The sequence below is a fragment of the Suillus subaureus genome, assembly GCF_016647635.1.
Source record: "Suillus subaureus strain MN1 chromosome Unknown BJ212scaffold_44, whole genome shotgun sequence".
NCBI classification, from domain to species: Eukaryota; Fungi; Basidiomycota; class Agaricomycetes; order Boletales; family Suillaceae; genus Suillus; species Suillus subaureus.
This window is the reverse complement of record NW_024538600.1, coordinates 277,719-301,728: the sequence shown is the minus strand read 5'-3', so window position 1 is coordinate 301,728 and position 24,010 is coordinate 277,719. Positions and strand designations below refer to the sequence as shown.

The window sequence follows — 24,010 nt, the reverse complement described above, 5'->3', positions numbered from 1 at the left end:
GGGGGGACCTGCGGGCGGCCGTCCAGGAAGGCCGCGAGGGACCGTTGGGAGACGAAAAAAAAAACCTGAAGGGGGAAGGCCGTTCCCACGCCTGAGGGCCGCCTGGAGGGTGCTCATACCAGGTTACAAATGTGCCCTTAGAATGATGTTAAACAGTGCACAAGAAAAGGCCATCAGTTCGTCCAAAGTCATTGACATCCGGGAGTTGTAGAAAAGCTCGTCATCACCCATCGTCGAGAGAGATTGAGCATAAAGCTCGGTGAGCAGTAGTAGATGTGGCCACGCTGACGCCAGCGAGGGGTCTTGATCATGATCAGTATGATTCACTGCGGGAGGTATAAAGACGAACCCATCAAAGATGACATATTTTCATCTTTCCCGAGTGGAGAGTTCCGTACATAGTCGCGGTAAATCTCATGCACAAGTCCACCCCCTCCATATAGCAGCAGCGTACTGAGTATTTTGTCCTTCCGAGTAGGCCATACGGTGCACAAGTTAACATGCCATGATACAAGATCGGGAAGTGCGCCACGATCATGCTGAGCTGCCTTGAGCAAGGCATTCAAGTGCGAAGGACTCGGAATTCCGAATCACTAGTGTCTGCCCAAGACATTGCGGGGGCGCGGGCATCAGATGCTGATGGTGGATCGAGCGCGTGCACAGGGAGGATGCTCAGTGAAGCAGTCATGAGCTGGAGATATGTTTTCAAAGACGAAAGAGGCAGAATCGCGTATCTTGGGGAGGTAAAAGCATACAGGTTGGCTATGAGATGCACACAAGATTGGAGAGGGATTGTGGAGACAAGGTCAGCAATAGAAGTCGACAAGAGTGACAATGAAGATAGAGGAAGTTTTTCGGAAAGGGCTGTGAGTGACGAGATCGGGATTCGATTTGAAAGAAGAGGGATTATGGATGACGAACGACTGAAAACACTGCAAAAATGCCTCTGATGAGCGTTGTAATGTGTTGAGCGGGCGATGAGTCCCACAAAGAAAGGTAGGGTTGGGGCATTCTTTGTCTCCGGCCCCTGTGGATGATATAAAAGATATAGCCTGGAGCTCCTACTTGACACGATTGCTGTTGTTATTGGCTTGAGAGGCGAGGGATGCAGCACGTGGCTCAGTGTAATAGAGTGGTGCACTCTGGGTGTCAGGTTAGTCATTGTGGGTGATGATGTCGAGAGGAGACATTCAGAAGCTCCGACAACTTCGCTGATGCTGATATCATCGATGAAGCGGAAATCTTTAAGATTTCGCCCGCGTCGAATGTAGGCTCGAGTACTAATCCTGGATTTTCCTTGGACAGATCAAAGACAAGTGAAGCTAGCTGGTGTTTTGAATTTTATGGTGCCCACTGAAAGCACAGCGTCGGGAGTCAATGCTGCAACAAATGAGTCACATTGCCGAGAGGCTTGCAGTCAAAGATATGATCTGATAATCGATGTACATACCCCTCAACGCTCCGTGACTGCATTGAAGAGGCTAATGCGGACCTTGGGTCGAATACTAGATGCATCGACAACGACTTCCTGGATCACCGCTCACTGGTACGTATCTTGAGTCTGGTGATAGGATCGATTTGATGTAGGGTTTCTTCGTTACTTCCTCTTTGTCGTGGAAAGTCTTGGCAGAATTGTCCTCCTTCGTACCGAACAAGGGGAGCTCGGCGAGCTGAATATCACTTGTCCCAAACAAGTACGAGTATTTCTAATAGCCATAATCTCACAGCGACAGAAGTAAGACTCGCTAAAATATCCGACTCATTATGATAAGAAGCGGGTTTAGCAACTTTGCTCCCCCTGCCAAAGTCTACAACACACACGAAAAACCCACCAGGTTAGAGTTACTGAATACAGGAATGCCAGGTGGAAGCATATGTACTGGGCTACTGGGCATGAGTGAGTTGCGCGCGTCTGCGATGGCTTTGAGGATACCGCAGACGATGGCGGTTGCGGTTGCGTTCACGTACCTGAGGGGAGTGACTTGTGGGAGGACGGACATGGGTTCTGACTAGCGCAGTGTTAGGGGACATATAGAGGTCTCCATAGAGCGATTCAAGAGAGAAGAAAATGGTTCATTAAATGCCGGTGTCGCCAATGTAAATATCTGTTTGTTGGGGGTCACGTTGAGTTGGAGTATATAAATTGGATATGAATGACGCACCAGAGTCAATGAAGAGAACACGTTCAGACCGGTAGGGATGATAAAAGCACGATTGCACTGGCGCATGTGGAAGCCTGTGTCAGTCTGTGGTAAGAATGCATATCCCTAACGCACTGCTTAGCTGGTAGAGTCAATCAGAGTTGAAGTGGGACGTACCATCATGTTTGTCTCGATGACTGGGTTGATACAGATATTCCCCGCTGCTGAAACTGCTACCACCCTGGGCCTCGACAGTCGGCGGAATGGCGGCAAAGAATGCAGCTAGATACATGACGAATATGAGCATAGCGTTGTAAATCCAATTGAATGGAAATTTGGCCGAGTCTGTGTGCTGTGCCACGAGACCTGTCAAGTCCAAAATTACATATGCATGTACCCCTTAGAAATCTCCTCAGGTCAAAGGCCTTCAAATCGAAATACTAGGCTTGCAGTCGTTGTAGTGAGCGTCGAACTCTGAATCAGTCGTCATACTGCTGATCAGATATTACAGTAGCACTGTTTGGTCAGCATCCGACTTGTTAGCGCTGTTATTAATTTATTACTTAGCTGCAGGCCTCGTGAAAACCTGTTACTTGTTCAGGCGGTTACAGGCTATAATTGCCTCGTGTATCCCAGGATTATTGCTTCTAGTCCACGCACCGGAACTTTTGTCAGGAAGCCATAATCCCAGTCCCCATTCAACTCATCACCGCAGGCTTTCAAAGCATGTCCTCCAATAAAGGCGGCCCCAATTCCTACAACAACGGCGCTCCTCCCAAGTGAGATCACTATAGTTTTTGCGCGGGAAGGACGCTAGAAGACTCATGGATGGGCCACACCAGATACCTCAACGATTTTAGCAAAGCGCTTGCGAGCGAAGTTCGCATCTTGCTGGCAGAGGTAGGAAAGCTTAGGGATGAGCGCAGACAGCTTCAATTGTACGCATCCGCCTTTATCTGCTCAATGTGCGCAGCTGATTGCCAACGCGAACAGCGAAATTGCCGAGCTTATGGCCGTTAAATCCAAACACGGCGCAGGAGGTGAATATTCTCCTGATTGGAGGCCACCTGTGAGTGCTATGAGATCTTGAGGCATCACCGAACCCTGATATCTTGTAGCCTCAGGACCCGCCTCCGCCTCCACCCCCTGCAGCTTCGCCTCCTCCAGAAGAAGGCTTAACTGGCCCCGCCCGCCCAGCCTGGAGGGTCGTCCACAAACCACAAAGACGAGAAAAGCCGGCTCCCAAGAGTCTGCCTGCTCCGGCTCCCGTTCCTGCGATCGAGCCTCCAAAGCCAAATCTGCCCGCATGGGCGCAATGGAGGCGTATGTGTTATCTCGCTTCTGATTCATATCTCATGATTGAACCAATCTGCATGTTTCAGCAAATCCTGCGCACGCACCGGCACCGATGCCTGCGCCTGTTTCGCCTAGGCCTGTGACGCCGGCTGCACGTCCCGGTCTTTTCGGTACGTCAATGTGTCCCATGATTAGGCCATGTTAACTTTTCGTTGTCTTCAATTCCAGGTCCACCAACTCCCCCACCAAAGTAGAAGAAATCAAACAATTATAGAACCCATCCATCTATATCAACCGGTGTTTATATCCTTCATCTACTGTTACCATCTTGCATGCTCTTGGAAGTCTACCTGTCATCGTTATCTCTGAATTGTATGATGTCCACTGGAGTGTGTACGCAATTTATTTATATATCTTGACTACCACACAATTAATGATCTAAGTTGCCTATTCCTACTGCGTGATATATTCCGATTGTGAAACTAAACACGAGGCCAATGAAGTTGGAGGTAACTTTAGTTGATAGCACACATTACGAAAAGAGTGGAAAAGAGATACTGCGAGAGTTGCGTGTCGTGCAGGGGTAGATGACGGTAGCCTGCAGATGTGACGTCAATACCTGAGAGCCACGCCACAGCCCTGAAAATACTGACCCATCGCCAAACTTCCGAGGCTAACGCAATATACGGCAATCGGCTCTTCATCGTTGTCGCCATCCCTGCGCACCGCGAAGCGCACAAAGATCAAATCAAACATGTCGCCAACACAGTCGAATGGAAGGCTCAGTGCCTCCTGCCAAACAGGGTTGAAGCCATTGTTCTTGACTGAATTGGTGCGTCTGGATAGCAGTCGGCCAGTAGAACCAGTTGAGGAAGGTGGAGGGGTTGCAGGAGAAGAGGATGAATGGTGATGCGAGGCGTGAGGCCAGTCGGGAATGTGGATGGAAACTTCAACGTATGGGTCTACCATGGACTTATCCATGATCTCGTGCCCGAGGGAGTCTTTCGGACGAGGTAGCTGTTGAGCGGAGATGACCTATGAAAGCATAAAAGTTGCTCGCATCAAGTACAGCGAGGAAAATACATACCACTATGTCAAGCGAATGTTGAGTATAACGAGATAGCAACTCCTTGTCATGTGTACGGAGGGCCAGGGGCTTTAAGACGTAGCCCGCTCGTCCGTTTCGCTGGAACATGGCATGGTTGATCATGTAACCCAGATCTTGACACCAATCAGCACCAAATAACGATAACCAATCTTAGAAATGTACCGAACGTCTGCCAGTTAATAGCCACGAGCTGCGCGCCAGCAGTCCAATAGCGATGAGGCAAGTAATTAGACGAGTTCACCCTTGAGCCTTTTGGATACAGTCGAACTAGATGTGTCCTATTGTGCTTGATAAGATCTACCGTTCCTTGCTTCATCACCTTGTTAGCCGTCTTCTCTGACAGAGAGAACATGTGTTCTGGTGCGTAGTGCTCTTTCTTGTTAATACCTCGGCACTTGACACCAACGGTGTATACAAGGAGGCTCGCGACAGCGATCGACATCTTAACTTTGCTGACGTCGCGAAATTCCGGTCGAGCAGGGGGCTCAGACGTCGCTATAGAGGTCACAGTTGGCACAGTAAGAGCAGCTACGCCAGACATGTTGTGGGAATGTCCACTGCGAACACGATCAAATAGACCGCGGGCCTTCTTTAACTCGTCCTTTACCTCTATCGCATCTATGAGCTACGAAAAAAGTAGACTTGCTGCGCGTATCTCACCGTTGATAGCGTCCATTTCAAAGACCTTTGGCCTTATCCGTTCGTCCCTGATGTCTTGAACAACATCTGAGTCTGTGGATGTTTCGGTAGAAGAGGAGTCCATGTCGATGCTGACTTCTTTCGTACGAATAGATTCGTTCTCTGAGACATAGAGGTTCTTTGCCTGGAGGTGGCGGTGTTGTAAACACGAGGATCCACCCATATGAAAAACAAAATCCACCTTCAATAGCACCTTCCCTTTCAAATGCTCCGGACTTGGGAGAACTTCTAGCGTTGGGCGTCCTTCCAGAGGTGCACTGATAAGTGCATTTTGGAATACATCGCGCATGACCTCTACCATCATCTCCTGTTGCAGCACCGAACAGTGGATTTCGGCAGATATGATGATGGGGTATGGAGACGTAACGAAAGCGTACTTTGCGATGGCTTCGCACACTTCTCTCACTGGAACTTTAGAAGTGAATGTCTTTCCATGAAATATCATCGGCCCACTATCACCATCGTAAACGTCAACTGTGACAAACGTAGACGAAATGAGTCAAAGAAACTCCAGAAAAGATTGCACTTACTCTCGACGCTACGGCAACTGTGCAGAAGAGCCCGGATGTAACCCTCGATTGTACTAGAACCAACGAGTTGGTTGCCGATAAGATATGTATTGTGCGAGGAAGAGATAAGATACTCCGAAAGTGGACGCGTCATATCGTGCCACACTTTGCCTTGCTGCTCTATGAAAGCTGAATTGTCGGAAGACAAAAGAAATGAGGTAAAACCATCAAGTGACATGACCAGTTTGGGAGACCGAGAAGATGCAGAAAGTTTGTGAGTTACATAGGCCACTGATACGTCGATGGGAGCTGTGAGTGCCTGTGAGATCACAGTATCGGACGGGGGAGAAGTAGACAATGGAGGAGAAAATAATCTTGCGGGCGGAGATGCGGGTCCCTCGGGCGAGGGTGGGGAATGTGGTGGGCTGGCATCCGATGAACCATCCGGTTTCTTAGCGTAATGCGCGAACAGTTCTAAGAGTTCCTGGCGGGACAGTGTAGACTGAATGATAATCAGTTTCGCAAAAATGGATCAAACCGAAGAACATGCCTTCTGAGTATTACGCATGAAATGCTCAAAGACGCTAAAATCAAATTGCCCGTCGTTGCTGTAGCATAGTCTCTTGTACAACAGGGTGACATCTGGGCGCGCCTTGAGCAGTTTGACGAAGCGCTGAAAGCCAGAGAAGTCAAGAAAACTTTGGCACTTCGTGTCTGCTTGCTGTGCAGTTGTGAGCTTTTTTGTGCGAGAAAAATGAAAATTTCCACCTTGAACAGTCGCTTTAGTTCCTCTGTCGAAGTATTAACATTAAGGCGTCTGCAGAGCTTCTCCACTTCATCAAAGCGCAACTTCTGGTCGCTCGACTCATCCGATGCCGTCCAGTACTGCTTCTCCCAGATCGCACGTCTGATCTCCTCATTCCCAAGACCCGTCATAAGTTCTTGGCGTATTGCATAAAGCTTCCTCAGTGTGATGTCCCACATGCGGAATACATCCTTAGTTGAAGAGATCAGGTGAAGGGTTTTATAGGCGCCATTGAGAATGTAGATGATGGTAATCCATCTATCTTCATAATCCTGCGCAAGTTGGAATTGTTGGCGATAATAGCGGGCGTCAGATGAGAAGCGAAGCTCCTTGATATTCTCGATAGGAACTGCAATGGTTCGGTATGTCAACAGCCCAGAGGAGAGTCGCAGGTCAAAGTACATACTGATACGCAGTTTCTTGGATTGCCATATGATCTGACCTTGATCAGGATCGAGTTTAAATATATAGCTCTTCTGTTTTCCAGGAGATATTTTTGTCATATGTACTCCTTCTCTTAGCAGTAGAGGAACCGTTCCGTCGGCCATGGATGACTTTTCAGCGATGCGTTGTGCGGATGGTGCGATATCAGAGCCCGTTGTGCCTGGTAAATTGGGCACGGCAAGCGTCGTCGTCGATTGCTCTTCTGATGACAAGATTGTGCTAGGCGTACTCATTGAGTCACAAAGAGGAAGACAATGATCGTCCTTCCTATTACGGCGAGCATCTTGACTCCTCGATCGAATAGACTTGACAATTGGAGCCGTTTTCGCCTTGAGAAAACCTATCATAGAATCTCTTAGCGTCCCATTCCCATCATCCAAGTGTTTCGTGTGTAAGGCCATTCCCCTGTCTGAAGACGGGTCCGGTGCGAAAATTTGTAGTGCTTCCTGCGCAGCTAGCGTGGGTATGCCAGTACTTGTCAACAAGCCTTTGGCACGTTCCAGGATGTGTCTCGGAGTTGCTATCTGCCTCTCTATAGCACGTATGGGTCTACTGTGGTCGCCCATGGTTGTCCAAGGTCAGAGTGACGCTTTGACGAGAATGTGGAACCCACAGTCGTTGTGCATGTGTGATATATCTGGTAGAGTCGTAATAGAAGTTACAAGCCTTGGCGGTCGGAGACGGTGTACTGCGCACTGCCTATTGATGGATTTCGAGAGGAATGGAAGTCCAACCCCGGATAGAATTTCATCGCGCCCGTGTGGCACGTTTGCAACGCTGGCAGCACGAGGGAGGGTACAAATTTAGTAATAAACAAATCTATGTCTATATATACAAAGTTATAATTATGGTTAGTTCAAGTTCCTGTGGTTGAATCATGTACTTCTATCAAGTCAGTTGTGAGGAGTGTAGGATTGTGAAGAGACGATGATAAGAAAGTTACAGTAAGAGACGAAATAACTAGGGCTACACGTGCACGAGTGTTAAGTATGCTGTGTTGGGTGTGAATTGTGAGAAGACATGCAGTGATGACCAACAAGTCAAGTCCACGACTCCGCTTAACGAAAGTCAACAATGACCTCAGCCAACCAAACGTCATCATGGACGTTCCAAAGGGCTGAAAGCATGAGGCGATTAAAACCGATTCCACCATTTCCGAAGCGCCAACTGGCGCCATGCTGTGCAGGGGGGTAACCTTGCAGTTCCTGTAGAAATGCTGTGAGTGTGAACGCGACCGGAACCGGAGAAAGGACGAACCTCAATGAAGCGCGCAAATGCATGCGCAACTTGGACGGCGAGTTGCCCGCGGGTGAGAGGACCAGCCGGAGTGTGAATATCAAGGGGGTGACTGCGATCAAGATGCTCATACCCCGGCCACTATAAAGTAAAGATAGAGATCAGGCAACAGGTAAGAATACATGGCATGAGTTAATTTACCAAGATCTTGAGATTGACTCTGCGAAAGCCAAGAGATCCACTCATTTGAGCACCGACGCCATCATTCGCACCGACGAGCATACGTTCCAGTGCACCTCCTGAACGAGCCAGCAGTTCACACATAGGAACGCCAAGGCCATGTGAGGGAGCCCCATGAAGCTCAAAAGTGATAGCAGGACAAGGAGGTGAACGACGAGATGTCGGCATCTTTGATAATGGCGCCTGAGGCAGGCGTCGGTGGGTGGGCGGCATAGTTTGAGAAAAGGGAGGTTGATATGCGGAGCAGGCACCAGCAAGAGCAGTGTATGATGAGCGAATGCTGCTGGGAACGGGGGGATGAAGAGGGTTCATGTAAGACATCGTAAAAAGTTATGCGTGTACAGGGAAAGAAAGATTATTAGACTGAGTACTTGGTGACGACAGAACATGTAAAACTAACCTTCATTTTATACCATCGTATGTCAAAGAGCGACACAAACTCGTATGGGTGGCTCGAGCCAACACCGTCAAAGGTACGTAGTCAAAGCGATTGCTGCAGATTGTGTAAACCAAAAGAAGTGTACACATCTTTGTGGAAGGTTGCCTTACGGATGATGTTTTGTGCGTCATCTTGTCCGCGAACTCTTTGACTTACGCTTTGATGCGAGTCCTTTCATAAATCTCTGCTTTGAAGATATCGATAAGCGCCTCCTATTAATTGCTTTGAGCGTAGTATGTGACGTGAAGAGGATAAGTTGACACGAGGCAGTCTCTCAGAAGATAGTCGGAGGTCTTCTGTGAATTCCCACAGTGGTTACTATGATACTTACACCCTCGATAAGATCACAATCGCGACTCAAATATACGATCTAGAGGACTTGGGAGTTGGGATACATCAATCACTACGTCGTACAACTACATCATCGACTTCAACAATACAATCATTCTGAAGCTTTCTTCTTCTTCTCTTCAATGATCACAACATTGTCCGCAGGCACGCCCTTCAATGGACCAGCTCCACCTTCCATAAGCTCCAAAACATCGTCTGATACATCTCCCTGTACTACGATCTCATCCTGTCCCTGGGCGTTCTTGGTGACGGATGCCCCAGTAGCGAACTTCTGAGCAAGGAATTTAGCAGCTTTCTTCAAGTCAATGTCTACATGTAATTAATTTCATTTAGTGGGTTACCCTCGAAGCGATAGACATACCAAATGCCTCAAGGCCATGGATAGCTGTAACGTGTTTCCGCTTGTTACGCTCGATGCGTTTAATCGATACTTGCGACGCCTGGAGGAATTTTAGTGATGAATGTGTAATCCAGGTAGCTTAAGAACGTACCATCTTTTTCTTAAGCGCAGCATCCGCCTTTGCCTCAGCCTTTGCCTCCTTTTTTGCAGTATCCTTCTCAAGTTTTGCCTGCGCCTCCAAGCTGAGGGTACCAATCTTTGACTGGAGAGCCTCTTTAAGATCATCGAGATCAGTAGAGACTAGTGCTGAGATGGAATGCTTACCATCTGAGTAGTACTTTTCAAAGAGCTGAGGGCGTGCTCCCTGGAGCCATTCCTTGCATCTCGTCAAGCTGGAGCCAAATTCACAATATTCAGGAGGAAATGTGCAGACTAAGAAATCGACGGACATCAGCAACACGGGTTAAATAGTGAAAATCGTGTTTACTTTGGCAGTACAGGACCTCTATCGGACGAACAGCCTGGGGCTCTTGTTGGTCTGAGGAAGACATGATATTGGTGGACACGTGACTTATAGGCCATGACGATCTAACCCCACTAGCTAGGCTGCACGAACCTAGTACTTCAGTCCTTCCGCATATACTATCGACTGTGCCTTGTGATTTATGGCACTATTAGTATATAGCTTTCCAGCCTTCAAAAGAAATTTCTTGGTGACAAAGTTCTTCCTTCAGATTTTTCCGTCTCGAAATGTTTGTGACATTGCTTATGTAAAGGCGCTAAAAGTGATTAACACAGCGCTTGACACTAAACAACAGTGTTCCTAACAGAAGAACACGAACATGATTATCAAAGCGATATAGGAATGGACAGGATTAGAAGACACAAAGCTCATCACTCCAGACACACGTCATCGGAATGATCGGATGGAGTTTCGTCAGATGAACTCGTGCCGCAGCGGTGCTATTAGCATCAGAATCTACTTGGGACTGGGTGGATAACAGGGATACGCTCGGATGTAACCCCGACGCATCTAAGCGCTGACGCTCTAGTCCCTTCAATTTGATTTCGCCGAGAGGGACAACAACCCTCTGCAGTCTCCGGATCGCCTCGTAGCCTGAGTTGGTTGATACATCGAGTGTGTACCAATATCGAACAGGCCCACATAAATTTCGTAGACAACGTCGGCGCTGCGCACAATTTGTCCACCAAACGCGCCTGCACAAACACAGGCGTCTGCCCAGATACTACAGACAGCGCCTTGTCCTTTTTGCCAAGCGCTAAAATCGGGCATGAGTGTCACCAGAGATCCACTCTTCCCAGTGGTGTCAACGATTCCGTTTGTAATTCCATTCACATTTGTCCGAGAAGTACGAACACGCCGTTGGCCAGTCTTTTCGGGAACACCGTGGGTGGAAGCAGCCATGAGATCTAACCCAAGAACAGGAAGATGAAGAAGCCGAGAAATGTTGGCAAGCACCCTGCCGTCTTCATTCTCTTCGCATCATCCATGGTTGTTCTGCTTGAAATCCAATGTTTGGTTTGCGAAGAGGTCGGCTCTGATCGAGGAACTTTGAGTCACGATTGAGATTGCTGCAGAAATCATCTGTACATGTTCTAGATGTTAATACATACCAATTTGTACTATTGACTCAACGATTGCTGTACCTTGACGAGTGGCAGAGGGTGGAATACACGGTAGTCTGGTTGATGCTGTGTTAAGAGTATACAAATGGCGGATATGGAGAAATTCGCCATTACGCAGGTGTGGCAGCATTCTCGATTGTGATGGACCACGAATGTTTGACTTCGGAACTTTACCGAAATGAATACCTTGTAGGTGAGGCGGCCGTAGTACTATAGCATAGTGTTCAAAACCCAGCCTGAGTGAGGCCTTCTCGCACTACAGACGTCCTTAACCGGTCTTAGCCAAGTGGTAAGCGTGACAGGACGGAAATCTGCTGCAGGTTCGAAATCGACTCAACAATATTTTTACTTTTATCACGTTTTGAACATTCACTTATGGATGTGAGGGTTGTTTGCCTCTATTGAATTGTAAAGCTGCTGACTAAGCACCTGCACGACTTCATACCTACCTAGTTTGCTAATGTTGAAATTTAAACGTCTTACTGACGCCCATCGCCTAATACACGACCAGCGTCCAACTCAAGGTGATCTATAAAGAAGTCAAACACCCGCATTATTTCCTTATAATATGAGGAGATTTCATTCTATTTTCGAGTCCCGAGTCGGATAGATCATAGTTTATTGGGACTCCTGGGAGGCTGTCTATTATTTTTTGACTCGGGATACCAAGGGTCTTACTGACAAAGATACATCGTAAATATAACAGTACGACGTATTGTCCGAGGATTCCAGAGCTATGGACGTCCTTCGGGCGACCAAGGAGGGTTGTTAGTCTCAATGCCGCCGACACCACCTTCGTAGACGCCTTCAATGGAGAGCTGCAAAGTTGGAGTGACAACTGTCGGTTCCATAGCCCACAGCGCGACAGCAACAGTACTATACGGAAGTCAATAATCATCTTACGGTCACACCAAGGGTCGTACTTTGTGCCATTGTAGTCCAGAATACCTTGCTGGACAGGGAACTGATACTGGGGCCTGTACTTTGCTATCAGCCCAGTTCATATAACAAATTGAAACAGGCGTACCCAAGGTTGGACACCCTCTTACCCATCATCCATCCGTTGACGTATAACTGAGATCGATACGGCTGAGAGGTGTTGTCAAACACGAAGGACATTGGAACATCAAATCCATCTGGGATGCTTAAGTTGAATGTCGTAATAAAGAACCCAACACCGGCGGCGGCGTTGGGCAGACCCTCAGAGAGAGATCTCAGCGCCCAAGAAGAAGTATCAAACTCAGGTAAGTGCCAGCCCATGCGTTCACCATAGAGACCTCCTTCATTCAGCACCCCGCGTACCTTGTCGAGATAACTGTGTCGTTATGAGCTGACGAGGTGGTCATGCCGGAAAAAGGAAAACGCACTTGGTGTATCCGCCAATTTTACCCTGAACCTTCCATTCACCGAACTCTCCAGTATTGAGCATGAAGCCACGGATACCACGAGGAGATTTCTCTTCGTCGATAACAGCTAAAATCGTCATCAACGTCAGAATCGCTTCGGTCTGAGTTCAACACGTGGCTTACAGCCCGACTCATTGAGGCCCATATTATCCTAGATCTATCATCGGTGACAGCAATGGCCTAGAACATGAGAACCCACCTGAAGGATAGTGATGACGTTCTCTTGCCCGTAGAGCAAAGATCCTGGAGGGAAGTAGAACTTATCATCCGTTTCTTCCAGAATATTTTGGTCGTTTGTGGAGCTATGTAGTTGGGGTTAGTAACACCCTCAGATCGTATCCATGATGATGATTTACTTTCCGTAGGACGTGTTCAAGAACACGTCGTTCACCCAAACAGTGGCGGCGAAAGCTAATTGACGTAATCAGCATTCAGACATCTCTTATTCCCTTTAGACCCACCTTCGCCGCCATTGATGGAGAGATTGACAGATTGTGTGTTTTCCGTGGCATTGAAGTGCCCGCGCCAAAGTACGATGTTCTCGCAGCTGTTGGTCAATGAGCTATAATAAAGGACGCAGACCAGTCGATGACTGACTATTCATAATCACAGCCATAGAGAACCCTCCCGTCCCCGTAGTAAGGCTTGAAGGGCATGTTCGTGGTGGTATGGTCAGCAAGAGTCCAGTTGGCATCAGAGAACCCGCTGCGGATTTCCGGCAAACTGTCTGCATATCTCCAGTTTGTAAGTGCGGGTGGAGCAAAGCCAAGCACCGTGGATGAGGGCTTTAGTTGTGCTACAAAGCCTCCTTGGATGGTCAAATTTGAGACTGCAGCAACATCAAGTGAGATAGGAATTCCGTTCCATGTAACGGTCTTCACGTCATCAGGCGCAATGACTGTAAGTTGAACGCTGTCATTCAAGTCGCCACGAAGGGCGAGCGTCGATTCGGTGATTGTAGCATTGCGAACTAAATAAGGACCTCCAACCAGGATGGAGGTATTCGTGCCGAACTGCCAATAGTTGGCAAACTCGACAGAATCATCGGCAGAGATTTCGGGCGACCAAAAGGTTCCAGCGGTGTCGGTATCACTATAGAGGACAAGCTGCTCATTGGAATCCCAAATCGTGATGAGCCCTTGAATGCCTGGGAGGAAAGTGACGGAAGTGACGCCATTAGAGGATACCGAAGAAACTCCTGTCCCTTGTATGCGAGGTGTACCATTCAATGTCAGAGCAGCCTCTGACTCAGATGTGGGATCGCCGTAGAGGAACAGTATATCCCTCCCACCAATCTGGCCTGCAAAAAGAACCTGCGCTGTGGAGTAGAGAACCTTCGATGACAAGCCAAATGAGTAATCAGTGATGATAATTTTTGATTGTCTGCCCTCAAGTGTGATTCCTGATGTAAAACGGGGGACCTCAAAGCTACCAGCAGAAGTGGTGACATTCAGCTTGAAGGTGGTTACATCCCTAACGGAATTGTAAAGACAGGTTAACGTGATGGCATAATATGAGCTCACGTTGTTGTGGAATTTCCTTGTCTTGCAATATAGAACGACGCGGCTGAGTCGGGGTTCCTTAACAGAGTTACAAAGGCAGCCGGATTGGAGACGAAAACCATGCCACCAGTACTGTTTCCAACCCAGTCCGTCTTATAGAAATCTGGGGAGCTTCGCAAGAAGAGACCTTGACGTTTAAGTTCCGGATACTTGACAGTCAGCTCCCTGTTCTCTGCAATGGCACTCCCATAATCGTATGAAGCTGTGAGTCGATGAGCTAGCAGTTTCACTGTTGGAGGGATAGAGCCTCACTGTAAACTCCGGGGAAAGGAAGGGCACCCCATGAAGTTCCTCTGTAAGCGTGTTGAGCTTTACACCAAGTACAAGAATGAAAGGCTTGCCCGTATAGCATGTAGTAGTTGATTAGTTTTGCGTTGGATGCCCAAAGATTAAGGTTGAAGACATTCTCGAAATTGGCTCCTGTGAGTATGCGGCATTGATCGTAACCTAACAGGAAGGTCATGTCAAGGCGCAACCAAGGCGTAGACTAATGATTTACCTGGTGCCGTTGGACCCCAAGCATCGAAAGAACCACCCTGGAACTCTGGGAAATACCAAGGTTGGCCAGGATCAACAACTGGATACTGACTTAGTATTAGAAGTAAGAGGTACTAGTATAAATCACATACACTCATGATAGCTATAATAGTTCGTGACGACCGGGCTCCAGATGTCTGGATTGGAACAGTCAAACCCTTGTGGGTAGGAATCCAAACTTGAGGACAATAATTGTGTCAACACGAGTCCAAGTGTCATATGAATGGACTTGCCCGTAGATATTCACGGCACCCTACATGTCATGGAACTCAATATAACATTCATCTGGAAATCATTCAGCTTACCGTTCCATTGATCCACGCTTGATTTTCTCCCGGGTCGTTAGCGGTCAACGGGACAACAATACTAGAGTTCAAATAGACAGTTTCCAGCTCGTGAAAGTATTCTGCATGCATGGCTGGTTCCTGGGAGTATTCGTTGTCTTTATGTCGCAATTAAGCTTGATTCAATCATATGGGTACGCCAAATGTGAGGGCTACTGACCGACTTGGATTGCTAAGAATGAAGTGACTATCAGACAAGTTAATGTAAAACGTGATCAAGGCCAGCTTGCCTATTACCGGTCCGCCTTGGGTCACTTGGTAAGGAGCAGTTTCAATAATGACACCTTGCACGTAGTCCTGCCAAGCTGCATGCCAGTCCGTCGCATTCGTCCGCAGTTCGCCTGCAACTTCTGATGTTATCCAGTGTGCAATACCTCCTGCAGTTGTCTCCGCGTTGATATAAGGCCCTGATCCTCATTAGCATTAACCCCTTCAAAATACAAAAGATCATACCTGGACGGAGAACAATCCATATGCCAGTCTGTCTCGCAGCCTCATAAAGGGGCTCCAAAGCGCGGTAATCATTGAAGTCGACAACGCCAGGAGAGGGATTGATCAGAGCCATGTGGGTATAAACACTGATGGCGTTAAATCCAGCAGCCTTCACTTTCTGCAGGATATCAAGCCATAGTCCAGGTACAGGTAGTCGAAATGTGTGAAACTCTCCTGAACTGAGTGCACAACGAAAATGTATCAAATGTGATTTGAGTGTTCGTCGAGTACTCACTGTATGAAAACGCGCTGCCCTTTGATAATTAGACTGTACTTATCCCACAGGACATCATTCGTACGTCCATTTCCAGTGACGCCCATGCCTGCCGGCATATTTACTTCTGGTTCTGCCCTCGAGAAATCAAGATGAGACGCCGGGGAGAAGATATTCGAGCGCCTAACTGGCAACACCAGAACGCACAGAACCGAGAGAATTACAACGAGGACCCATGACAGTCCACGATATTTGGGGGACCTAGACGATGCAGGACTACTGAGGGGTAGCATGTCTGACTGCAGCAACTTGGGATCCACTGCCTCAAGTGTTGCTCTCCCATTCTTAGCGCTCTCAAGCGCATTTATACCGCGCTCCGAGTCTTGAGGTAGGGTCATGTTGCCAGCATCCTCGGATATTTTGAGCCGCATGACCTGCAACCTATCACACGCGAAGCTGTATGTCGCGGTCCGCTGTGCTACGCGTTACGGGAGAATGTTACAGCCCGGATGAACTGAATTCCGAAGGTGCAGGAAGTTTGTCAGTTCCGAGTCATATGACATAGACTCTAACTATGCATACCTCGAGTTACAGCAGCACTGATGGGCCAAAACTTGGCGGTGAATCAAATGATATGATGACGGCCGTCCTTAGGCTTGTGTCCCACAACGAGTCGAAGTGAGTGGAAGAAAGGGTGTACGTTATGGTTCATTAGTCAATTTCCGCATGGTCATTCTCACCAATATATGTCGCTGAAAAGACTTTGACAATTGGACTTCGTGAGACCTCGGAAGTCTCACCGTACTTAAATCGGCGAAATACAGTAACAGGTGTTCTGCAGGGAGTTCAACGGACCGCCTCAATTCTCCCTTATACGTGCCGAAATATCGGACGAGGCTGAGCGCTGATCGATATGCACGGTGCTCGGTGATGAAGTCAAGGTCTACACAATATATATACTTCTATGGACTTTTATGGCCATGGCTAAAGTTAGTGACCCCTCCGGAGGAGATTTTCCTGATTGTGACACATCCTATTCAGGATTGCCCAGTCAAATTATCGAATATAGAGATATTGCCTAGAGGCTGGAGCAGAAGTTCTCCGATTTAATGGGACCAGGGTAAGATCGTCTTGGGATCAAAAATGTGCAAATGAGCCTCGAGGTCAGATGGGGGACTGGTCAGCTTCGTTTACAACACCTGATTCATGTCATGTAGGTGAAATAGTCCTACGTACAAAAGTCATGGTTGCACAATGAACAATGAATCATATACGTGATAATTCAACCTAGATGAATGAGCACATCCAAGCTTTAAAGACGTCCTGTAAGATGGGCCAGCCTTTGAGGATCCCTTCTTCTTCGAACCTCAGAGTTCTTAATTTCGTCGCCGTAGTAGCCGCCGGTGTATTCTGCATCGCTTCGCAGGACTGGGAATGATACACCTTGCGCTTTGGAACGCAAGATGCTCGATCGAGTCCTATGTATCTAATCATCAACTTGACTGTGCACGCTCGAACAAGGCATTTACCTGCAAGTGCTTGGGTCTCCGATCTGGAGGGAAAGTTCATGATGCCATTGTGTAGTTGCGACCTGTAGCACATATACACCTACCATTAGTCGTTGGATCTGAGCATGGAAACTTCCCTAACTTATATCAGCTAGGATCCCTGATCTCGAATAAGGCGTAATGGCGATAAAGACACTAAGAACATTCCGGCGATCCAGAGCCACGACATAAAATCCCCGATTTTGGAATCATAGGTGAGTAATTTACCTGTGTCAAGCCTATGTGTACTTCTCTGCAGTGGACCAGACAGCTTACCACGCCACAAGCACTGAACTAAACTTTCCAATCAGAGATAACGCAACCAGAAAAGTACCTCATACACCAGAGTACGCCTGGCCACTTCCTCTGATTTATATCAGAGAGAATTGACTTATTGTACGACTGCATGATGTCCTCGCTCCTGTGATACTGGTATGAGAGATCGACCATTGTGTTTGAATGCGTTTCTGAACGCCAGAATAGAAACTTTTCCAAGTGGATTATCTACACAGCAGGATTGCAAACTGGATGTGTGTTAAGAGGAGGTGACAATATGCAAGAGGGAAACTCACCATGGGGAAGGTAATTTAATAGTGCCATAGCGTCGACGTCGCAGTTTCGCCGAGTAAATTATAAGTGATGGTCTGAGATCCGCGCTTCGCGTTCTATTATGTAATTATTCAAATAATCGTTAATCAAATCTTTGAACTCCGAACATGATCTTTGCAAGAAATTGATCTCCATCGTGCACATCACTCACGATGCCTCCCTCAGCGTCAAAGCAGAAGAGGCTCGCAGAAAAGGCCGCAAAACAATCCGCAAAGCAGAATGGCACAACGTCGACATCTACACCCAACGACTCTATGCCAGGCAGCATGTCTCATACCCCACTCACCAGCTTTTCTGCCGCTAACAGCACGGATGACTTGACATCCATGGCCAAGCTCCAGATCGCCACTGATAGGTGTGTATCATGTTTATTGTGATGGAGGATCCTGATCCGGCTATAGGAGTGCAGCAGGAGTGCTTGTATCAGACGTGAAAGGCAGAGATATTAAAATCGATTCCTATACGTTATCATTCCATGGTCGTCTGCTCATCGAAGGTGCAGAAATTTCCCTCAACTACGGGCAGCGCTATGGCCTATTGGGTGAGAATGGGTCTGGAAAGGTATATTTTATACTCTTTCCGCAGTCTTACCATCTTATACTTTCCCCCCAGTCTACCTTCCTCCAATCCATCGCGGAGCGCGACATTGAAATCCCACCACACATTGACATCTACCTCGTCAGTGGCGAGGCAGAACCATCCGATGTCAACTGCCGTTGACTTCATCGTGGCCTCCGCTCGCGAAAAGGTCGCTAAACTCGAAAAGCGCATCGAAGATCTCAGCATCGCAGATGATGTCGATGACGCCGCCCTAGAGGCTGCCTACGAGGAACTTGAGGAGATGGATCCAAATACATTTGAGACCAAGGCTGGCAGTATCCTCCATGGTCTTGGCTTCAGCCAGGCTATGATGGCCCGTCCTACAAAAGATATGAGTGGTGGTTGGCGCATGCGCGTTGCCCTTGCGCGTGCACTCTTTGTTAAGCCACATCTGCTCCTTCTTGATGAGCCGACGAACCATTTGGATCTCGGCGCTGTCGTTTGGCTTGAAGCATACTTGTCGACATACAACCATATTCTCGTTATCACCTCTCATTCGCAAGATTTCATGGACTCGGTCTGTACTAACGTCATGGATTTGACGATGAAGAAGAAGCTCGTCTACTACACTGGTAACTACACCACCTACGTACGCACTAGGCAGGAGAACGAGGTGAATCAGATGAAGGCATACCACAAGCAGCAAGAGGAAATAGCTCACATTAAAAAGTACGTCTAACTCTCCTTCGCAATTCACCATTGATTGAACGGTATCAGGTTCATCGCTTCCGCCGGTACATACGCCAACCTCGTCAAGCAGGCCAAGTCGAAACAAAAAATCATCGACAAGATGGAGGCAGCGGGACTCGTCGAAAAAGTCGAGACACCTCGGCCGCTGCGCTTTCACTTCGAGGATATTCGCAAACTTCCTCCTCCCATCATTGCATTCGACGAAGTCGCCTTCTCATACTCGGGCAAGCCTGAAGATTACTTGTACAAAAAATTGTCATTCGGTATAGAGTGTGTCTTTTCTTCCTATCTTAATTCTTGTCCGGCTGACTCGTATGTAGTATGGACTCTCGTGTAGCCATCCTCGGTGCAAACGGTGCCGGAAAATCGACACTCCTCAACCTCGTAACTGGTGTCCTACAACCCTCTCAAGGCACTGTTTCCAAGCACGCTGCGCTCAAACTCGCCAAGTACAGTCAGCACAGCGCAGATCAGCTACCATACGACAAAAGTCCGATCGAGTACTTCCAATCACTCTTCCACGATAAGTACCCCGAGAAGGACGCTATGGCGTGGAGACAGCAACTCGGCCGTTTTGGCTTGAGCGGTGCGCACCAGACGAGCGTCATTAGCAATTTGTCGGACGGGTTGAGAAACCGGTAAGCAGTCTCACATAAATGGTGATGTCAGACTCACAGACGTTCAGAGTGGTATTCGCACAGCTCGCGATGGAACATCCTCATATCCTGCTTCTTGGTTTGTTCTTTTTACACTCGCTTTCTGACAATCCGCTAATCAGCAGCGAGACAGATGAGCCGACGAACCATTTGGATATGGCTTCCATCGACGCACTCGCCCTTGCAATCAAGGACTTTGAAGGTGGCGTGGTGATCGTGTCACACGACTTCCGTTTGATCAGCCAAGTTGCTGAGGAGCTTTGGGAAGTCGCTGATAAGACGATTCGCAATCTAACGAAGGAGGATATCAGCATTGTTGACTACAAGAGGAACCTTGTGAAGCACAGTACGGTTTCACTCCACCCCCTCATCTGATCGTGTGCTGATCGTCGTGCAGGTGAGGCTCAATTGGAAAAGGCCAAGCTCATCAGCAAGACTGCCACTAAAGGCAAGACATAGCGAGTCTCCCAATCCCGTTTCATGTGTACATCCAAGCATATGTACATACCGTACACTGCGCCCCTTACATGGGCCACACACATGTCTTGCCATTGTAGCCACACCTTTTTTCATTTGATCGTTGCACAACTAGCTGGATCTTGCATCTGTATGTTTGTCATGTCCAAGGCCACGTTTTCGCTTTTAGATGTTTTATTGACGACCGTCCCTACTTACTGAGATCGGGCCCTAGACCTAGCAAGGGAGCTCACGTTTAATGTAGCCAGTGTTTAGCCATGATTAGATTGTTTGCTGTCTGTAGTTGAATCGTACAAAGACCCGTGCCAATAAATGTGTCATAGATTCTGGGCCCTGATGCTAGCACCGCCATGCATACAGCCACCCGAGTGGATGCAGTCTAGCTACTATCTGGACCTTCCGAGACCGACGCACTTTAATGTGCAATATGACCCATGACACTGTAGGATCAACTTCAAGCCGATTTGGGTAAATCGGAGTTCGAAATTGAACTTGAAGAGCTGCAGTCACCGACGCCAACAAGTTGGAATGAATCATTAATCATTCTTGATGTCATAACTTTTGATATTCTCGACCAGGATTACAGCTGTGCGATGCAACAGCCCCAAGTTATGGCCCAGCGCTGCCTTACAACATTTCTGTTGTATGCCACTCATGCTCCCGCCATCGTCAAGAAACTCGACATTGCTCGTTCTTGTTTCGTCTCTGGACCTAAATGCATTCCTCCTTGTTTCCATCAGATTGTGGAAATTTTATCATGCACCGTTGACCTGGCATCTCATTTTACGAACGTTGTCGGACGTCTGGGTGCATCACGTTAGGTTCATCAAAGTGTACCCTGTTGACGATGGCGCTGATCAGTGCTGTATTTGATTTAAAGACACGCTGCTCAAGCCAGGATCTGCCGCCCCTACGCAAAACCTTTAGACGACTGCATCCTCCACGCTATGAAGCATGCAATATGTCTAGTTTGGTTGCCGCTGTTATTCTCCGCAAGTGGAATAACCGCTCTGCAAGCCCCGTACGACCCCCTGAATTTGTCCTGTTGGGTAAAAAGTGGCCCTCCGCCTCGAAATGGGTTTCGTTGAACGTATCCCGGGAAGGATGATTTGAAAATCTGCAACCTTGGGCTGCTCTATGCTACTCCTCCTATGCTCTGTTCGACTACGAAGAGTGCCAGACAGTCCTTATTGGGTATGACAACGATACGATGGTAAGTCGAGCATTCTTCCTAAACACCAGAACATTGTCGATCCCTCTCAAAACCAGCAGGGAAGTGTCCCGGCGGCTCTGCTGCAGGAGGCGTGCGGCTACGGGAGTGGGTGTCCCCTGAACTGTAGCAACCCCCAGATAATTCGCGATCAGGTGTGTCACCAGGGTACTACGCCTCCTTATAGCGTCGTAATCAGCAATGCAAGTGACGCGAGTATCGCGCTTGGTGTTGCGGGGAGTTATCAGAATGAAGGCGACGTTTTCGAGGTGAACTGGCAGCAAGGTCTATTCTGATTGTTGGCTGCTATCTGCCGCTTCCGAATACAAGCTTGTACAGTGTTCTTTAGGTACAAACCTGTCTTCCAAATGTACGACCCTGGAAACTGTGAGTCGGCACTTGTAAGACAACGCAGACAACACTGCACGTTTAGTCTTTACTACTAACAAGGTTGGTATCTTTCTTCAACGTCTCTTGGTAGAGGCATTGAACGGTGACTTCATAGGGTATGACCAATCTCAAGGTATATCGATGTTACGCTGAAGACTTTCACGTCGATCCATAAGTTACAAGGACCGTTAAGATGGAGCAGTTGCTTTGGTACAACAGTGACACAACAGACTTGAATCCAATTCTTGTTGCAAGTCAAACTATTACTGACTGACCGATGCTACATTATATGGATTCGAAAGGGGTGTGATGGACCAAAGCGAGGTCAACTGTAACTACCTACTGGTGATGGTGGAGATGATGCTATAGCTAAAAACCAAGCGGGATGTCTTTAAGGCTTATCATATCCTCGTAATGAACAGGTTACTGTGCGGAGTGCTCTGTCTGCGTTGCCTCACCTCGTGTACGGCTAACCGTCTCTCGCGACTGGACTCGCTCTTTCTTCTCAGGCACCATGTCGACAGACGGCGCGGTTGACTCCACGCCTTCCATAGAGGCAGGTTGCGAAGATGCGATTGGGTCCGTATCCACATTGGCAGGTGGCGATGGCGTGTGCTGAAGTCCCAATCTCTTTGATCTAGCGGAAGGATTAAGGAAGCCACACTTCGGGCATACGTATTCTGGCAGATACATCAGTATGTCAAAGCGAACAAGTTTGTGCGATCTCACGGGTGTCCTCCCAGACGCTCTCCTTAACGAGCCCATTGTGTGAGAAGCATTTCTGGCAAATCAATGCATAGCGCGAGGCAGCCACGCTCATTGATGATTCCTCGTCGCCCAGAATGGCATCGGCAAGTTTGTCATACCATTGCTTACGGGTCGGCTGAATAGGCTGTGGCGTTGCTGCAAAATGCGTCAGTGTCAAATTATCCATAGACACGTAAATAAGTACGCGAAAGCTGTAGAGGTAGATTCCTTTGTTGGACGACAGGTGTTTGCAGGTGTGCCTGTGGGGTTGTGGGCAGTGGTGTACGGGGCTGTGAAAGAGGCTGCAGACGGCGTATCGGGGTGCTGGGATCAGCGTATTTCTCAAGCAGGCTCCGTGTCGAGTCATAGTTGGTCTTTTTCTTAATTTCTTCAACTTTGGCTCGCTGCTTTTGAGTGACAGCTCTGAGAGTTTTCTCTGTCGTACTTTCATTGGGTGGTGAAAGAATTTGTTTCTGAGAAGCTCACCTTCGCGTCCGCCTTTCCATGAATACCATATCTGCATCATTCTCCGTGTAAATAATATTCTGAAGTGACACATGGATGTGGTGGGAATGTATTCAAGTGGATGGTGGCACGTACATTACAGGTCCCACTAGGACTGCTACTTTCGCTAGTAGCGAGTCATGCCACGACGCAGGAAGTATACGCGCATACCACAAGTATACGAATGAAATCCATAGAGAGAGCGTTCCAAGCGTGAACTGGAGTGTCGTCCGCCGTTCACGGAGTCGGATCTCTGCTAGACGTGTCTGCCGTCGTGCAACATCTGCTGCAAGTGCGGAGAGAACTTCTTCGTAGTTCTCTGACCCACCCTAGTGGAGAATCTTAGAACAAAACTACAGAAAAAGTACTGATGGGCCTTACCTTTGAGAACCAGCGGGTTACAAGGGACATGACGGGTAGGAAGAAGCAGAGTAAGTGCACAACACGTCAGTTGAACAAATTGGGCTCATTATGACACGCTCTGCACAGCCACATCATTCACTGTTTGTGATGTACTACTACTACTTGCTAACCGTACCCGACCGTCAATACACTGTTGCGTGCAGATTCAGACGTAAGTCTGACGTGCTCACATGCGACGGGGATCAGAAGTTAGTCAACTTGCCGGTGGTCCGGATTGTTTTCACAGCCAGAAACTCATCACCGGCTGTCTATTGCTCGTTCACTCCCAGAGTCCAGGCTCTTGTTGAAGACCAGTGTCGAACTGTCATCTCCATTATGTGACGGAGGCCACGGCGGCGAGCCATGAG

The 24,010-nt window shown here is 48.1% G+C and overlaps 11 protein-coding genes across 11 annotated transcripts; 3 read left to right on the top strand and 8 right to left on the bottom strand.

The window, feature by feature from the left end:
• Positions 1-380: 380 nt before the first annotated feature.
• On the bottom strand, positions 381-584 carry BJ212DRAFT_1213533 (uncharacterized protein; the record flags this gene model as incomplete). The annotated part of the gene is made up of 1 exon (XM_041329269.1): positions 381-584. A coding segment is annotated over one exon (204 nt), but the record flags the coding sequence as incomplete, so codon positions are not given.
• A 921-nt stretch (positions 585-1,505) lies between these two features.
• On the bottom strand, positions 1,506-2,433 carry BJ212DRAFT_1303551 (uncharacterized protein; the record flags this gene model as incomplete). Its single annotated transcript, XM_041333435.1, is given in 5 exon segments — positions 1,506-1,706; positions 1,726-1,808; positions 1,969-1,981; positions 2,163-2,236; positions 2,319-2,433. 5 exon segments carry the CDS (start codon positions 2,431-2,433, stop codon positions 1,506-1,508), a joined length of 486 nt encoding a protein of 161 aa, XP_041188013.1.
• A 105-nt stretch (positions 2,434-2,538) lies between these two features.
• On the top strand, positions 2,539-3,873 carry BJ212DRAFT_1387851 (uncharacterized protein). The gene is made up of 8 exons (XM_041336898.1): positions 2,539-2,601; positions 2,653-2,664; positions 2,715-2,920; positions 2,984-3,079; positions 3,135-3,210; positions 3,260-3,464; positions 3,524-3,607; positions 3,666-3,873. The coding sequence occupies exons 3-8, from the start codon at positions 2,868-2,870 to the stop codon at positions 3,689-3,691; spliced, it is 540 nt and encodes a 179-aa protein (XP_041188012.1). The 5' UTR covers positions 2,539-2,601; positions 2,653-2,664; positions 2,715-2,867; the 3' UTR covers positions 3,692-3,873.
• BJ212DRAFT_761120 (PLC-like phosphodiesterase) lies at positions 3,722-7,763 on the bottom strand. The gene is made up of 10 exons (XM_041344007.1): positions 7,616-7,763; positions 6,522-7,551; positions 6,304-6,474; positions 5,775-6,255; positions 5,426-5,718; positions 5,206-5,368; positions 4,708-5,154; positions 4,525-4,658; positions 4,091-4,472; positions 3,722-4,035 (listed from the first exon to the last, which is right to left on the bottom strand). Exons 2-10 carry the CDS (start codon positions 7,401-7,403, stop codon positions 3,953-3,955), a joined length of 3,036 nt encoding a protein of 1,011 aa, XP_041188011.1. The 5' UTR covers positions 7,404-7,551; positions 7,616-7,763; the 3' UTR covers positions 3,722-3,952.
• A 297-nt stretch (positions 7,764-8,060) lies between these two features.
• Positions 8,061-8,799, bottom strand: BJ212DRAFT_1485738 (uncharacterized protein; the record flags this gene model as incomplete). The annotated part of the gene is made up of 3 exons (XM_041341024.1): positions 8,061-8,207; positions 8,260-8,379; positions 8,440-8,799. 3 exons carry the CDS (start codon positions 8,797-8,799, stop codon positions 8,061-8,063), a joined length of 627 nt encoding a protein of 208 aa, XP_041188010.1.
• Positions 8,800-9,243: 444 nt separating this feature from the next.
• BJ212DRAFT_1387833 (translation initiation factor SUI1) lies at positions 9,244-10,165 on the bottom strand. The gene is made up of 5 exons (XM_041336897.1): positions 10,096-10,165; positions 9,933-10,040; positions 9,760-9,881; positions 9,630-9,708; positions 9,244-9,577 (listed from the first exon to the last, which is right to left on the bottom strand). Exons 1-5 carry the CDS (start codon positions 10,157-10,159, stop codon positions 9,360-9,362), a joined length of 591 nt encoding a protein of 196 aa, XP_041188009.1. The 5' UTR covers positions 10,160-10,165; the 3' UTR covers positions 9,244-9,359.
• A 282-nt stretch (positions 10,166-10,447) lies between these two features.
• On the bottom strand, positions 10,448-11,467 carry BJ212DRAFT_1387830 (uncharacterized protein). The gene is made up of 2 exons (XM_041336896.1): positions 11,277-11,467; positions 10,448-11,214 (listed from the first exon to the last, which is right to left on the bottom strand). The coding sequence occupies exon 2, from the start codon at positions 11,032-11,034 to the stop codon at positions 10,666-10,668; it is 369 nt and encodes a 122-aa protein (XP_041188008.1). The 5' UTR covers positions 11,035-11,214; positions 11,277-11,467; the 3' UTR covers positions 10,448-10,665.
• A 522-nt stretch (positions 11,468-11,989) lies between these two features.
• On the bottom strand, positions 11,990-15,917 carry BJ212DRAFT_1449360 (glycoside hydrolase family 35 protein; the record flags this gene model as incomplete). The annotated part of the gene is made up of 19 exons (XM_041338678.1): positions 11,990-12,131; positions 12,179-12,232; positions 12,283-12,570; positions 12,623-12,728; positions 12,785-12,812; positions 12,861-12,963; positions 13,018-13,072; positions 13,123-13,208; positions 13,259-14,134; positions 14,185-14,425; positions 14,476-14,516; positions 14,565-14,670; positions 14,723-14,800; positions 14,853-14,938; positions 14,994-15,013; positions 15,066-15,202; positions 15,335-15,511; positions 15,558-15,775; positions 15,832-15,917. The coding sequence occupies 19 exons, from the start codon at positions 15,915-15,917 to the stop codon at positions 11,990-11,992; spliced, it is 2,928 nt and encodes a 975-aa protein (XP_041188007.1).
• Positions 15,918-18,013: 2,096 nt separating this feature from the next.
• On the top strand, positions 18,014-20,783 carry BJ212DRAFT_1387807 (P-loop containing nucleoside triphosphate hydrolase protein). Its single transcript, XM_041336895.1, has 9 exons — positions 18,014-18,321; positions 18,368-18,527; positions 18,579-18,671; positions 18,715-19,235; positions 19,284-19,526; positions 19,577-19,894; positions 19,942-19,991; positions 20,046-20,258; positions 20,310-20,783. Exons 1-9 carry the CDS (start codon positions 18,119-18,121, stop codon positions 20,369-20,371), a joined length of 1,863 nt encoding a protein of 620 aa, XP_041188006.1. The 5' UTR covers positions 18,014-18,118; the 3' UTR covers positions 20,372-20,783.
• On the top strand, positions 20,772-21,672 carry BJ212DRAFT_760870 (uncharacterized protein). Its single transcript, XM_041344006.1, has 3 exons — positions 20,772-21,205; positions 21,270-21,602; positions 21,659-21,672. The coding sequence occupies exons 1-2, from the start codon at positions 21,035-21,037 to the stop codon at positions 21,495-21,497; spliced, it is 399 nt and encodes a 132-aa protein (XP_041188005.1). The 5' UTR covers positions 20,772-21,034; the 3' UTR covers positions 21,498-21,602; positions 21,659-21,672.
• A 740-nt stretch (positions 21,673-22,412) lies between these two features.
• Positions 22,413-23,651, bottom strand: BJ212DRAFT_1485734 (uncharacterized protein; the record flags this gene model as incomplete). The annotated part of the gene is made up of 6 exons (XM_041341023.1): positions 22,413-22,669; positions 22,719-22,892; positions 22,942-23,172; positions 23,223-23,281; positions 23,337-23,569; positions 23,622-23,651. 6 exons carry the CDS (start codon positions 23,649-23,651, stop codon positions 22,413-22,415), a joined length of 984 nt encoding a protein of 327 aa, XP_041188004.1.
• Between the last annotated feature and the right edge of the window lie 359 nt (positions 23,652-24,010).

Excerpts from the sequence above, each read along its gene's own strand:
- BJ212DRAFT_1387851 (XM_041336898.1), top strand. The coding sequence starts at position 2,868 with ATGTCCTCCAATAAAGGCGGCCCCAATTCCTACAACAACGGCGCTCCT. Across the intron at positions 3,465-3,523 it reads CGCATGGGCGCAATGGAGGC|CAAATCCTGCGCACGCACCG; the intron begins GTATGTGTTATC and ends TGCATGTTTCAG. Across the intron at positions 3,608-3,665 it reads TGCACGTCCCGGTCTTTTCG|GTCCACCAACTCCCCCACCA; the intron begins GTACGTCAATGT and ends CTTCAATTCCAG.
- BJ212DRAFT_761120 (XM_041344007.1), bottom strand. The coding sequence starts at position 7,403 with ATGGCCTTACACACGAAACACTTGGATGATGGGAATGGGACGCTAAGA. Across the intron at positions 5,719-5,774 it reads CAGTTGCCGTAGCGTCGAGA|TTGACGTTTACGATGGTGAT; the intron begins GTAAGTGCAATC and ends CGTTTGTCACAG. Across the intron at positions 5,155-5,205 it reads TGAAATGGACGCTATCAACG|AGGTAAAGGACGAGTTAAAG; the intron begins GTGAGATACGCG and ends TAGATGCGATAG.
- BJ212DRAFT_1387833 (XM_041336897.1), bottom strand. The coding sequence starts at position 10,159 with ATGTCTTCCTCAGACCAACAAGAGCCCCAGGCTGTTCGTCCGATAGAG. Across the intron at positions 9,709-9,759 it reads CTGCGCTTAAGAAAAAGATG|GCGTCGCAAGTATCGATTAA; the intron begins GTACGTTCTTAA and ends AAATTCCTCCAG. Across the intron at positions 9,578-9,629 it reads CCATGGCCTTGAGGCATTTG|ACATTGACTTGAAGAAAGCT; the intron begins GTATGTCTATCG and ends AATTACATGTAG.
- BJ212DRAFT_1387830 (XM_041336896.1), bottom strand. The coding sequence starts at position 11,034 with ATGGCTGCTTCCACCCACGGTGTTCCCGAAAAGACTGGCCAACGGCGT.
- BJ212DRAFT_1387807 (XM_041336895.1), top strand. The coding sequence starts at position 18,119 with ATGCCTCCCTCAGCGTCAAAGCAGAAGAGGCTCGCAGAAAAGGCCGCA. Across the intron at positions 18,322-18,367 it reads CTCCAGATCGCCACTGATAG|GAGTGCAGCAGGAGTGCTTG; the intron begins GTGTGTATCATG and ends ATCCGGCTATAG. Across the intron at positions 18,672-18,714 it reads GCGAGGCAGAACCATCCGAT|GTCGCTAAACTCGAAAAGCG; the intron begins GTCAACTGCCGT and ends GCTCGCGAAAAG.
- BJ212DRAFT_760870 (XM_041344006.1), top strand. The coding sequence starts at position 21,035 with ATGCCACTCATGCTCCCGCCATCGTCAAGAAACTCGACATTGCTCGTT. Across the intron at positions 21,206-21,269 it reads CGGACGTCTGGGTGCATCAC|ACACGCTGCTCAAGCCAGGA; the intron begins GTTAGGTTCATC and ends TTTGATTTAAAG.